This window comes from Enoplosus armatus, chromosome 10 (assembly GCF_043641665.1).
Source record: "Enoplosus armatus isolate fEnoArm2 chromosome 10, fEnoArm2.hap1, whole genome shotgun sequence".
NCBI lineage: Eukaryota > Metazoa > Chordata > Actinopteri > Centrarchiformes > Enoplosidae > Enoplosus > Enoplosus armatus.
The window spans coordinates 16057164-16067090 of NC_092189.1; the positions used below are offsets into that span (position 1 = coordinate 16057164).

Genomic DNA, 9927 nt, shown 5'->3' on the forward strand with positions numbered 1-9927 from the left:
GTTAGTTGAATGGGTATCTGTAGCTCCCAGGAGGTTTCGCGGAGCATTTTCAACTTACCCGTCTCGGGGAATTCAACTTAAAGGATACAAACCTACATGTCGGTTTTCTCTGAGGACGAGCTGAATCTGATAAAAAAAAAAAATCTATATGAGCAGGCTGTCGCTGCTGAAGTGGAGCTGGGTTAGCTCTAGCCTGAGCCAGCTAAGCTAGCTGGCTAACGCTAGCAGCCACTACCGGGTTGCCAACGTTAAGATAGCTAAAAGAGGCTAGCACGATAATAATAGCCGGTTGATCATAAAAAATAAAAATAAATGCACTGTCTCCTGCTCAGCTGAAGGCCAGATATATAAATCGGACCAAAGGCTACACCTTAAGGTGAGAATGTGATATAGCTAACTAGTCGCACATTTACACGTTGATGCATGTAATGTTTAGCTTCTCCAACATGTTTGCTTGTGAGAGATGCACCCTGTTGGCCTACTGCGTCACTCTGTCAAGGCCTTTTGTTGGTACAAAATGCAGCTGATTTCTCTCCTTTAACATCATATCCTTAAAATATTTAGTAGTGTATTGCAATGTTTTGTCCAGACACATAGTTTGTATTTCAGTCACTGCATGCTGCTGCTAGGTGGTGTTTGTTTTCTATGCTATGTTTTGAGCCTCTATAGGCAGCATGGAGTATTAACTCATTATGTCCAGATGTTGTGTTTGTGTATTTTCATCCATTCACGTAATGTCTTACTCACGTCTGTGGCCTCAATAACAGGTATGGCCTGGATTTGATTTGGACCGTGCTGGTGATGGCAGAAGGGACTGACACTGGCGAAATGCCCTCCTTTGACCCAAGTCCTAGTTCTGAAGCAAAAAAGAGACCTACTTCTTCTGATGGCAGTGAGTATCGATCTGTGGTTGTGTTTAGAAGTGTCTTGAAATGAAAAATACCATTTCCTTGTTGTTATGTACTGTTTGTGTGTCACAATTACATCCTCATATCCAAATATGCCCCCAAAGTATCTTGTATCATATTTTTACAACTACTGTTAGACATATGCAACATTCAGTAATTGAGTACAAGACTGATTTGCTGAGTAACATGGTTCAGAGGTGTGTTTCGAGGGTTTCAGCAAAATTGCAGCTCTCTCCAATGTTAAAGAATAAGGCTGGCATTATTCTATATTTTTGTTATTGTCAACAAATTCAGAGAAAAGACCAAAACCTAACGTGTTTGTCTCCAGACTGCTCCAGCTTGTCTGTGGCTCCTTCCTACTGAAGATGTAAATCTTTAAAAACAGGCCACAAATAAATACTGTTTTTTATTTTAATAAAAAGTTTAGTAATTTCCTTAATCAGTGTCTAGTAAACATGACTCAAACAGGAGTAAATAGTGCATTGGTTGGGGACTATTTGCAGCCGCAGATTTGGTGCACTCCTGAGTATGTAAAGCAGCTGGACAGGTGAATGTGGGATTGACTCAAAATAAACTACAGTGGCTAGTGGTAATGAAGGAACAGTGTAATAGTATGGCTCATTTATGGGTTTCTAGCAGTTTTTGGACAACGATAGAGGTCTATGGCACAGAGGAATAAGCTGTATCAGGCTTTGGCTTCACAGACAATACTTGTTAATAGGATCAATTCAACATTGGGATTTGTTGACAGCAAGATTAATACAGACTATTACCAGACTTGTCCTTTTAAAGGTTCAGAGCTTTATGGCCTGTGAAATCACACTTTCCATCAGTTTCATGGGACTTTTCTCACATTAACCCTGTTTTGCCCATCTGAGATGATAATTGGTTAATCCTTAAGTGCCCTAGGTCAAATCAGACATCCTTTCCAGTTTTCTAACTGTTTTCCTGTGTCATGTTATTGCAGGAGACGAGCCCATGAGGAAAATGCCTGTGTCAAAATTTGGTTCCAGACCTCGGTTTGAGCCTGTACACTTTGTCAGTGGTGGAAGCAGTGGAGGAAGTGGCGCTGATGAGAAGGAGAATGATAAGGAGCGCAGGAGGAGTGAGTCGTACGGTGTGAGACAGTGGGACTCTGAACACTCTTCCTACGGCAGCACCAGCAGAGCGCAGGGCTCTTCCTCCCTGAGGCCGGCTTTTGACAGAGTGCCATCGTACAGTTCTGACTCTTGGGGTTCCCATAGAGATAGAGACAGAGATCGAGAGATTTTTTCAGGTAGTACAAGTGGGTTGGGTTATGGAGGACGAGGGTCCTCTTCTTCAAACTTCATGGCAAAAACACAGCAGGACTATGTAAACAAGTATGAAGCCCACACCTCTCGAAATTCAGATTCCTATTCTCAGCCTCACAGATACAATGGATACCAGGGAGGGAGCAGATCAGGAGGCTGGGATTCGGGGCGTCAGGGTTTGGGGTACAGTCATCAAGACCGGCCTTCATCAAGCAGGCCATTCTGCAGAGTCTACAACAGCCCGGGCAGGAGCAGTCCCACCACTTCTCAGTCGGGCTCTTCATCACAGCCTCTACCTGTATCTCAGTCAACATTAGATGAGAAGCAAAGGCTGATTGCCAATGTAGCATCTGCGTTGGCTGTTGCTTTTAGGGACCCTATGTTCATGACTGGAAGTGAGTCGCCAAACTATAATTTCATGTTGAGCCGGAGCATTCAGGCCTGCAAGACTAATCCTGAGTATATTTATGTCAACCTGAAGGATATTCCTCAGGCTGACCTACCGAAGAATAGGAAAGTACCAACAGACGGTTATGCCTGTGAACTGAGATGCCAGGGTGTGTATCTTGCCACTGGATACTCTGGGAGTAAAAATGGAGCGAGGGATCGGGCTTCTGAGCAGGCTGTAAAACTCTTCCTGAAACCAGTCGAGGTTCGTGTGGTGCAGCGAAAATACAGACACTCAGTGGTCAATGACATAGTCGTGTGCCAGATGCACAGCCCAACCCCGGCCTTTTTACCTGCACTCCGCAACCCAGAGGATAAGCCGACACCCAGCTCTAAGGGCCAATACGAGCCTGACAAACGGAAGCACTGGACAGAGTTTGTGGTTATGGACAATGCTCACGACGCCATCTGCATACTCAACAATTCTGCGGCTTTTAATCGCATGAAGATAGACTACAAGTTCGACCTGCTCCCCAACAGCAGTGCTTGGCTGTGCAGTGTTTTCCTGCAGGATGAGCTGGTGGCGCAGGCAACAGGCACTAAAAAGAGCTCAAAGCATGCAGCGGCTGAAGAGGCAGTCAGGAAACTTCGCATGAACCAGGCGCAACGACAACAGCAGCAGCAACAGCAGCAGCAGCAGCAGCAGCAACAGCAACAACAGCAACAACAACAGTCACAATACTCCAGAGGAAATAATCAGTCCGATTCTGGTGGACGCTTTGGGCAACAGGGTGGCAAAAAGAAACATCTGAGCGAGTTGGTTATCCTGGAAAACTCTGACAATGCAATCTGTATCATTAATGACACAGCTCAGTTTAATAAAGTGACTGCTGATTACAAGTTCACGGTTCTGCCTGATCATCGCTGGAGGTGTGAAGTTTACTTGGAAGGACAGTATGTGGCAGCAGGAATTGGGCCCAAGAAAATAGTGAAGCACATTGCAGCAGAGGAGGCCTTAGCCACGTTGAGACAGACGCAGGCTGTGGTCAAATCCAACCTACGAAAGGAGGGTCACAACGACGCCATATCCCGATCCCAGATCCTGGCTCGCTCCGGTGAAGAGGCCACAAGGCAGGAGATTAAGGAAGACAACATTGGAAACCAGCTGCTCCGCAAGATGGGCTGGAAAGGAGGTGGTCTGGGCCGAGATGGGGAAGGCATCGCAGAACCAATCAGAGTGAAGGAGCAGTTCTCCAGAGAAGGGTTGGGTATGGACACGGACAAAACTGGCAACCAGCTCAGCAAGCGTGACATTGAGGACATCATTCGTAACTATGCCAGCTCTGACCGCCAGGATGATCTTCGTTTCTCAACTGACCTCACCAATGATGAACGCAAGCAGATCCACCAGATATCTCAGAAATACGGCCTAAGAAGCAAGTCATACGGACAGGGACGGCAGCGGTTCCTTGTTGTCAGTCGCAAAGTACACAAAGACCAGCTGATTGGTCAGCTTTTACAGGAAGGACAGGTGGGACGGTATGAGCTGGTGAAACCCCAGGCCTCTCACTAATTTGCATGCAGAGCAAAATGAAAACAAAAAAGGCAAATTGTCATCGGCTTGGACTTCAGAACAAATCGCACTCAAGTGTAACTGCTTTGTTTATACTTGTGTGACAAATTTAAACACACATTAATAAATGAGAATCCTTCAGGTACCACCTGTGGTTTCCGCATTCCTTTGCCATGAAATGTACTTTAGCTTTAGCAGGGGCTTTAGGAGAAGTCATTTTATTTGTCTTTTTGTCTCCTGCCATTCCAAATGTCCTATATTTGTTTCACTTTTGCACAACAGCTTCTTTTCAGTGCTTTGTGGTATCATATCCTGATGATGCTACAGTTATTTTATCAATTTAAAAAAAATGGCTTTATGAGGTTTTTGTCACCAAAATCCACTTTTTGTTTCTATGTTAGGAACCTGGCAGAATATGCAGCTTTTTCTCTGCTTGTCTGTGAACATTGTAGACAGTTGACTCATGAGGAATGAGGATTAGCGAGGCATTGACATCAAACTGTAGTTAGGAGTTCATACCAGTCTCATTGTAGTGATACATCTCTATTCAGCAATACCTGCAATGTTGTTTGCTCTTTTAACACCAGGAGATCATTCTACAAGTACAAGCTGCATCCTTGATCAGAAAATCAAAGCTGTGATCTTTGTTAAATGTCAGATGTGTTGGTTTATGTGAGTATAGTTAACCTGTCTGCTTGTTTTCACAGCTGTAATAACAATAAATTAAAACTGATAACCATCAACAGGCTGAACTTGATGGATATTTTTATACTGCGAGTTATAAAACAACAGAGGCAACTGATGTATATTTATTTTATTTACAAGAAAATGTACAGTTTGTTACATGGGTTACCAGTGCAAAGTTTTATAATCTGAAAACAGACACCATCCTGTTTTAACAGTATAATCAGCCTATTATGACAGCTGATTTGTAAGATTGTAAAATAGCATAGAAATGTTCTCACACAGCTTTTGAACGTCAGCATTATGAAACTCTGTGCATGAAACAAAAGAAGTACCCGGAAAGGGTACTAAATGTCTTGTTTCTGTGTTGAAGAGGGACATGTGTATTCACCAATAATGAGAACGTTTTTTGTTTTGTTTTTTAAATCAAAGGCATGGTTTTATAAGTACCCTGAAAGGTATCTGTTGAGTTGACTTAGAGGGATAGATGTCAATGTCAGGGTAGTTTTCTATCCCCCTGAAAGGCTTTCAAAAGGCAGAAAGAAACAAAAACCAAAAGGAGTGAGGCCACTGAAACAGAAGGAGAAACACCCACGAACAGCTTTGTTTTTTGTAGATATGAACTGTCTGTATCTACACAGAAAACCACACAGCAAACACATTTAATTAACCGTCACTTTATCATCCAGCCAGTTTACTTCATGTATAAATAAACAGGTAGAAAAGTGACAACTGAGAGACTGGCTATTGCCTTTAAAAAAAAAAGAAAAGAGTTGGGGCATGTAGCAAGTAACCCAGATATAACAAGGTACATTAACTTTTAACAAACATATGCTATTGCCCAACAATAGCATTCGGCAGGAGTGAATGCCACAACACAACAGCATACAAACTTAGCAACAGTTATGGGACAAATATACTGAGAAGGATTTTAAGATGTGTCATTTTATTTCTGAGATCAGTTGTTTTCTTGATCGGTGGTTTCTTGATTTTGGGCTGGACACTGTTCATACTCGAACGATAACAGGGGTCAACAGTCACGCCAACTCTGTTCAACAATAGCAGAAACCCTCTTCTCGTACTCCCGCTTGTTTTCCTGGTACAGCTGGGCTGCTTGGCTGTTGGCTGGACTGTTTGGGTTTGGCTCATCCAGTAAAGACTTTAAATATAAAACAAAGAATGTCAGTGGGTTAGGTTTCTAGAAAAGTTTTATGACAAAGTCATCACGTTTAAATTACTTGATTGTTGATATTGTGGGTATTATTTGTACGTCAAACTGACTACTTAATTCATCTTAATTGATTTGCATTGGCACATGGTGTGTTTATCTGCATAGTGTCAGATTACCTGTATTGAAGTTAAGATTGAAGAGACATCATAGGTTGGACTCCAACGATTCTGAAGTATATCTAAGCATATGCTGCCATCTGCATACACTGCAATAGAGCACAGAGAATAAGGCTTTTTTACACAGATGACGGAGTACAGTTTTCCTGGGATAAATACAGGATAAATGTAACAACTTTTTATTGCTGCAAATTTAAAGTGTTAGTGCAATTATCCACTCAAGACAGTGAAGTACATACCATTTGGATGAAACATTTTGGAGACAAATCGCACTGTTGGAGGTTTATTTGGATATTCCTCTGTGAATTCAATGGTAAGTTTGAAGGTTCCTGAAAGTAAGAATAAATGGTTATTTTGGTGATGTTGATATGATGCTCAAAAGCAAGACTAAATCATTTGTGTAAGTCAGAGATTTGCCTTCTTGGACAACTAATGCCATTCTTGGTTTTGTAGGAAAGTTTGACAAAGTCCAGTGCAGTACGTTATTGGTTAAAACATCTAAATGTATTCAAAAACACAGACTCCATCAGGTCCATGTAGGAGACTGGATCAGTAGTTGTAGTTTACTGGCAAAACAAACTCTGATACACCTTCAAGGCACCATCTAAAATCTACTCATAACCATACCAATCAATATAATCTAATTCCAAAATCCAGTGCTTTTAGAGTCATCATGAATATTTCCTGGATTAATGTCATAGCATGGTTTGGTGAGATAAATTATTTAGATGTAGAGAGATGTAGAGAGCTTTAAAGAGGACTTACCATCTTCAAAAGGTGTTCCCTCCGGTCTAAAAGAGAGGCAACAGACAGGTTGTATATCAACTTACAAAAAGCTCCTATGCACTTTTCATACTCAGATTTGACATACTCACAAAACCTGCTGACATTAACTACAGCTTTAACACTTATTTTATGTCCAAAAATAAGCAGTGTATACTTCTACAAAACAATTAATTACTAAAATGTATAAAACCCATCTTTTAACAAATCAACTTAACTTACCCAAAAATGACAGCGTTCCATACCATGATATTGTTTTCTGATGGGGCCCCACTAACTCCAGCTGGAGGATCCTCTTGCAGCCTAACGGATACAGGAAAAGCCAGATTAAATACAGGTGATATTAGACAGAGCATAACACATAGATATCAACGTGATTACTATCAGACATACTGTATTATGTCCCTGATGGTGGCTTAACAGAGCAGGTTAGTAATAATAATTAATAATATTAAAAAGTTTGAATTTACAAATCAGCAGACAGCAAGGGTCTGTTGAATATGAAACAGGAATAGAAGCCCTAAATTGTATCTGTAAGCCTGGGGTGGGCCACTGTATGCTGAAGGAGGGCTGAGAGTTTGCAGATTTCCCAATGACAAACACTTCACCAGGATTTACAGCTGGGTGACATATCAACATAATACGATCATTACTATAGTGCTAATTATTCATCTTCTTTTGTAATATAATACCATCAATCATACTGTAGTAATATTGTTAGTAGTAATAAGTGGCAAAACTGTCTCTAGTGGACTTTCTCAAACAGAGTTAAAATGAACAATGCCTTTACCTGCTTGATCATTACACCCACATTCTTAATTAATATTTATTTTAGTCACGTTGTCAAAAAAAATATTGTGTTGATTGATTTGACAGTGGGCCAAGCAGGATTAGGTCTTGGACTCTGTGACCATCAGTACTATTCAGTTGGAACATACTGTAGATCAGGGATAAGAAACCATGTGCCATAGCCGACTGTGCTGAGTGTTTGCAGGTTTTTAGTGACTGCATGGCAGATGGTTGCTTATCCTCAGGCTTAGATAGTGATCTATCAAGGCCCGGGGATAGGAGCTCCCTTGATCAGTGTATATTGGACAGTGTACAACTACCCAAACGTTTCATCTGGCTGTGAAGGGCCATCTGGCCAAAGACTTGAAATGTATCCACAACAACCAGTTACAAATACAGCCGACATAAATCATATATGAACAGAGCCATTAACAGTTTCGGGGAAGGCTCGAGAGGAAATGATATGTTAATACGGCAATGAATCCTGGTAGTGCGACATCTAGCTATATACGAAAGCGAGCAGTAAGTTAACGCTACACAACATCAACGTTACTACTTCTGGCTAACGTTACCTTGCTAGCGCTGGTGTCCGTTACCTACCAGTTACGTTAACAATTATCGTTAAGTTACCTGTCAATAGCTTACCGGTCATTACTTTGTTAATACTATCCCAATTTAGAGCCAAGTACCGTCACCAAAGCCAAACCGCGACTATAATCCGCCCGTGTTTTTACGTCTTATTTGTATTATAATTTGATAGTGGTGTTGTAGTTTAGAACGCCGTTTAGGCTAACGCTAACAGGCTAGCCGTACGTTGCTAACGTTAGCTATACCTACTTCTCTGTTGTTTTCTTTTCGCTTACCGTTTAAAATCTCTCATTAAACGTCGTCTTGCTGGAGTTGACATCCTGTTTACACGGAAACCTAAATCCTTAGCATAAACGTAAGTGACCCAAGTGTAAGGAAATTATTATTTTTTTGATAGGTGTATTATTTTAACTCCTAGCTGGCTAGCCAACGATTGCTAGTTTGGCAAATATTTGGCTGCCTCTGCTATTCAACGGGCGCTACCACTTACACTTGAAAGAGGACATAAACATCGACTGGCTGTAAATCCGTGAGCTGTATAGCTACATAAACACAAAGTAACAGTATCACTGACCGTGATATTGTCAGTTATACCAATTTACTTGTGTGAACCACTTTCAGCTCGTTGTAAATGTAGCTAGAGTATTTTTTAGATAGATGGGAGGACCCCTCGCTTCACATGTATCATTCCAACGAAAGTTACGTCATACGTTTAGCACCCATGTTTAGCTTGTTGGGAACATGTTAAAGATTCGTATGTTTTTAATGTTTAATCCTTCCCTTCTTTCACGTGTTCATTTTTAAAAATAATTTTATCGATGAATTCAACCTATATACAATTACTTAGTTTAGGTATAACCTGTGACTGTTACTAATACTAGATATTTTTGGCTGACGTCTTGTATTCAGTGTACAGTAACATTGAAAGACCACTAGATGGTACTTAGGTCCCAAGTGTTGTACATTAAATGTCACAATAACCCACAGCACGAGTAATAACATGATTACTTTAAAAGTAATTTGTAACTACCATGATATTTTCACCTTATTGGGTTGTCAGACTAATGCTATTACGTTGTCGCTGCTGATAAGTACTTCATATTGCAAATCGTTGTTCATGTCCCATATGGTCTAGCGGTTAGGATTCCTGGTTTTCACCCAGGCGGCCCGGGTTCGACTCCCGGTATGGGAATGGAAGCTTTTGTCTAAACTCAAAAAATAACTTTCACGTAACTTTTGATTTACTCTGGGCACACATAATTATTGACAAATGGTGAGTGTTTTAGCTGTAACCTAGGTCATTTGATATAGCTTTCACAACACTCGCTCATCATTTCCAGAGAACCTAGAGTAGACCCCGCCCGTTTAGGAGTTATCCTCAATTGCTCTCATCTCACAAGGGCTTGGACATTCCCGGAAGATACCCATTTAACACTTATCGTAGTCTAACGCAGTACAGGAGAACAAACGCGACTCAAAACAAACTCCAACGTTAGCTTGTACAACCGACATGTTTTTACTCCGCAACTTAATTTGACGCCACACCTGTGACCGCGTAACGGTTTACTAAACATTA

The 9927-nt window shown here is 41.2% G+C and overlaps 2 protein-coding genes and 1 non-coding gene across 4 annotated transcripts; 2 read left to right on the forward strand and 1 right to left on the reverse strand.

Annotated features, from left to right (window-relative positions):
- The first annotated feature begins 167 nt into the window (after positions 1 to 167).
- On the forward strand, positions 168 to 4895 carry nkrf (NFKB repressing factor). The gene is made up of 3 exons (XM_070913425.1): positions 168 to 376; positions 768 to 892; positions 1876 to 4895. Exons 2-3 carry the CDS (start codon positions 802 to 804, stop codon positions 4158 to 4160), a joined length of 2376 nt encoding a protein of 791 aa, XP_070769526.1. The 5' UTR covers positions 168 to 376; positions 768 to 801; the 3' UTR covers positions 4161 to 4895.
- Positions 4896 to 4956: 61 nt separating this feature from the next.
- On the reverse strand, positions 4957 to 8750 carry ube2a (ubiquitin-conjugating enzyme E2A (RAD6 homolog)). 2 transcript variants are annotated; one of them, XM_070913097.1, is made up of 6 exons: positions 8627 to 8750; positions 7197 to 7277; positions 6957 to 6982; positions 6431 to 6520; positions 6192 to 6280; positions 4957 to 6003 (listed from the first exon to the last, which is right to left on the reverse strand). In XM_070913097.1, the coding sequence occupies exons 1-6, from the start codon at positions 8668 to 8670 to the stop codon at positions 5875 to 5877; spliced, it is 459 nt and encodes a 152-aa protein (XP_070769198.1). In that variant the 5' UTR covers positions 8671 to 8750; the 3' UTR covers positions 4957 to 5874. The 2 variants fall into 2 exon arrangements, with proteins under 2 accessions (XP_070769198.1, XP_070769199.1); XM_070913098.1 differs by lacking the exon at positions 6431 to 6520.
- A 721-nt stretch (positions 8751 to 9471) lies between these two features.
- On the forward strand, positions 9472 to 9543 carry trnae-uuc (transfer RNA glutamic acid (anticodon UUC)). The gene has a single exon. It is a non-coding gene; the product is annotated as a tRNA-Glu (tRNA).
- Positions 9544 to 9927: the final 384 nt, after the last annotated feature.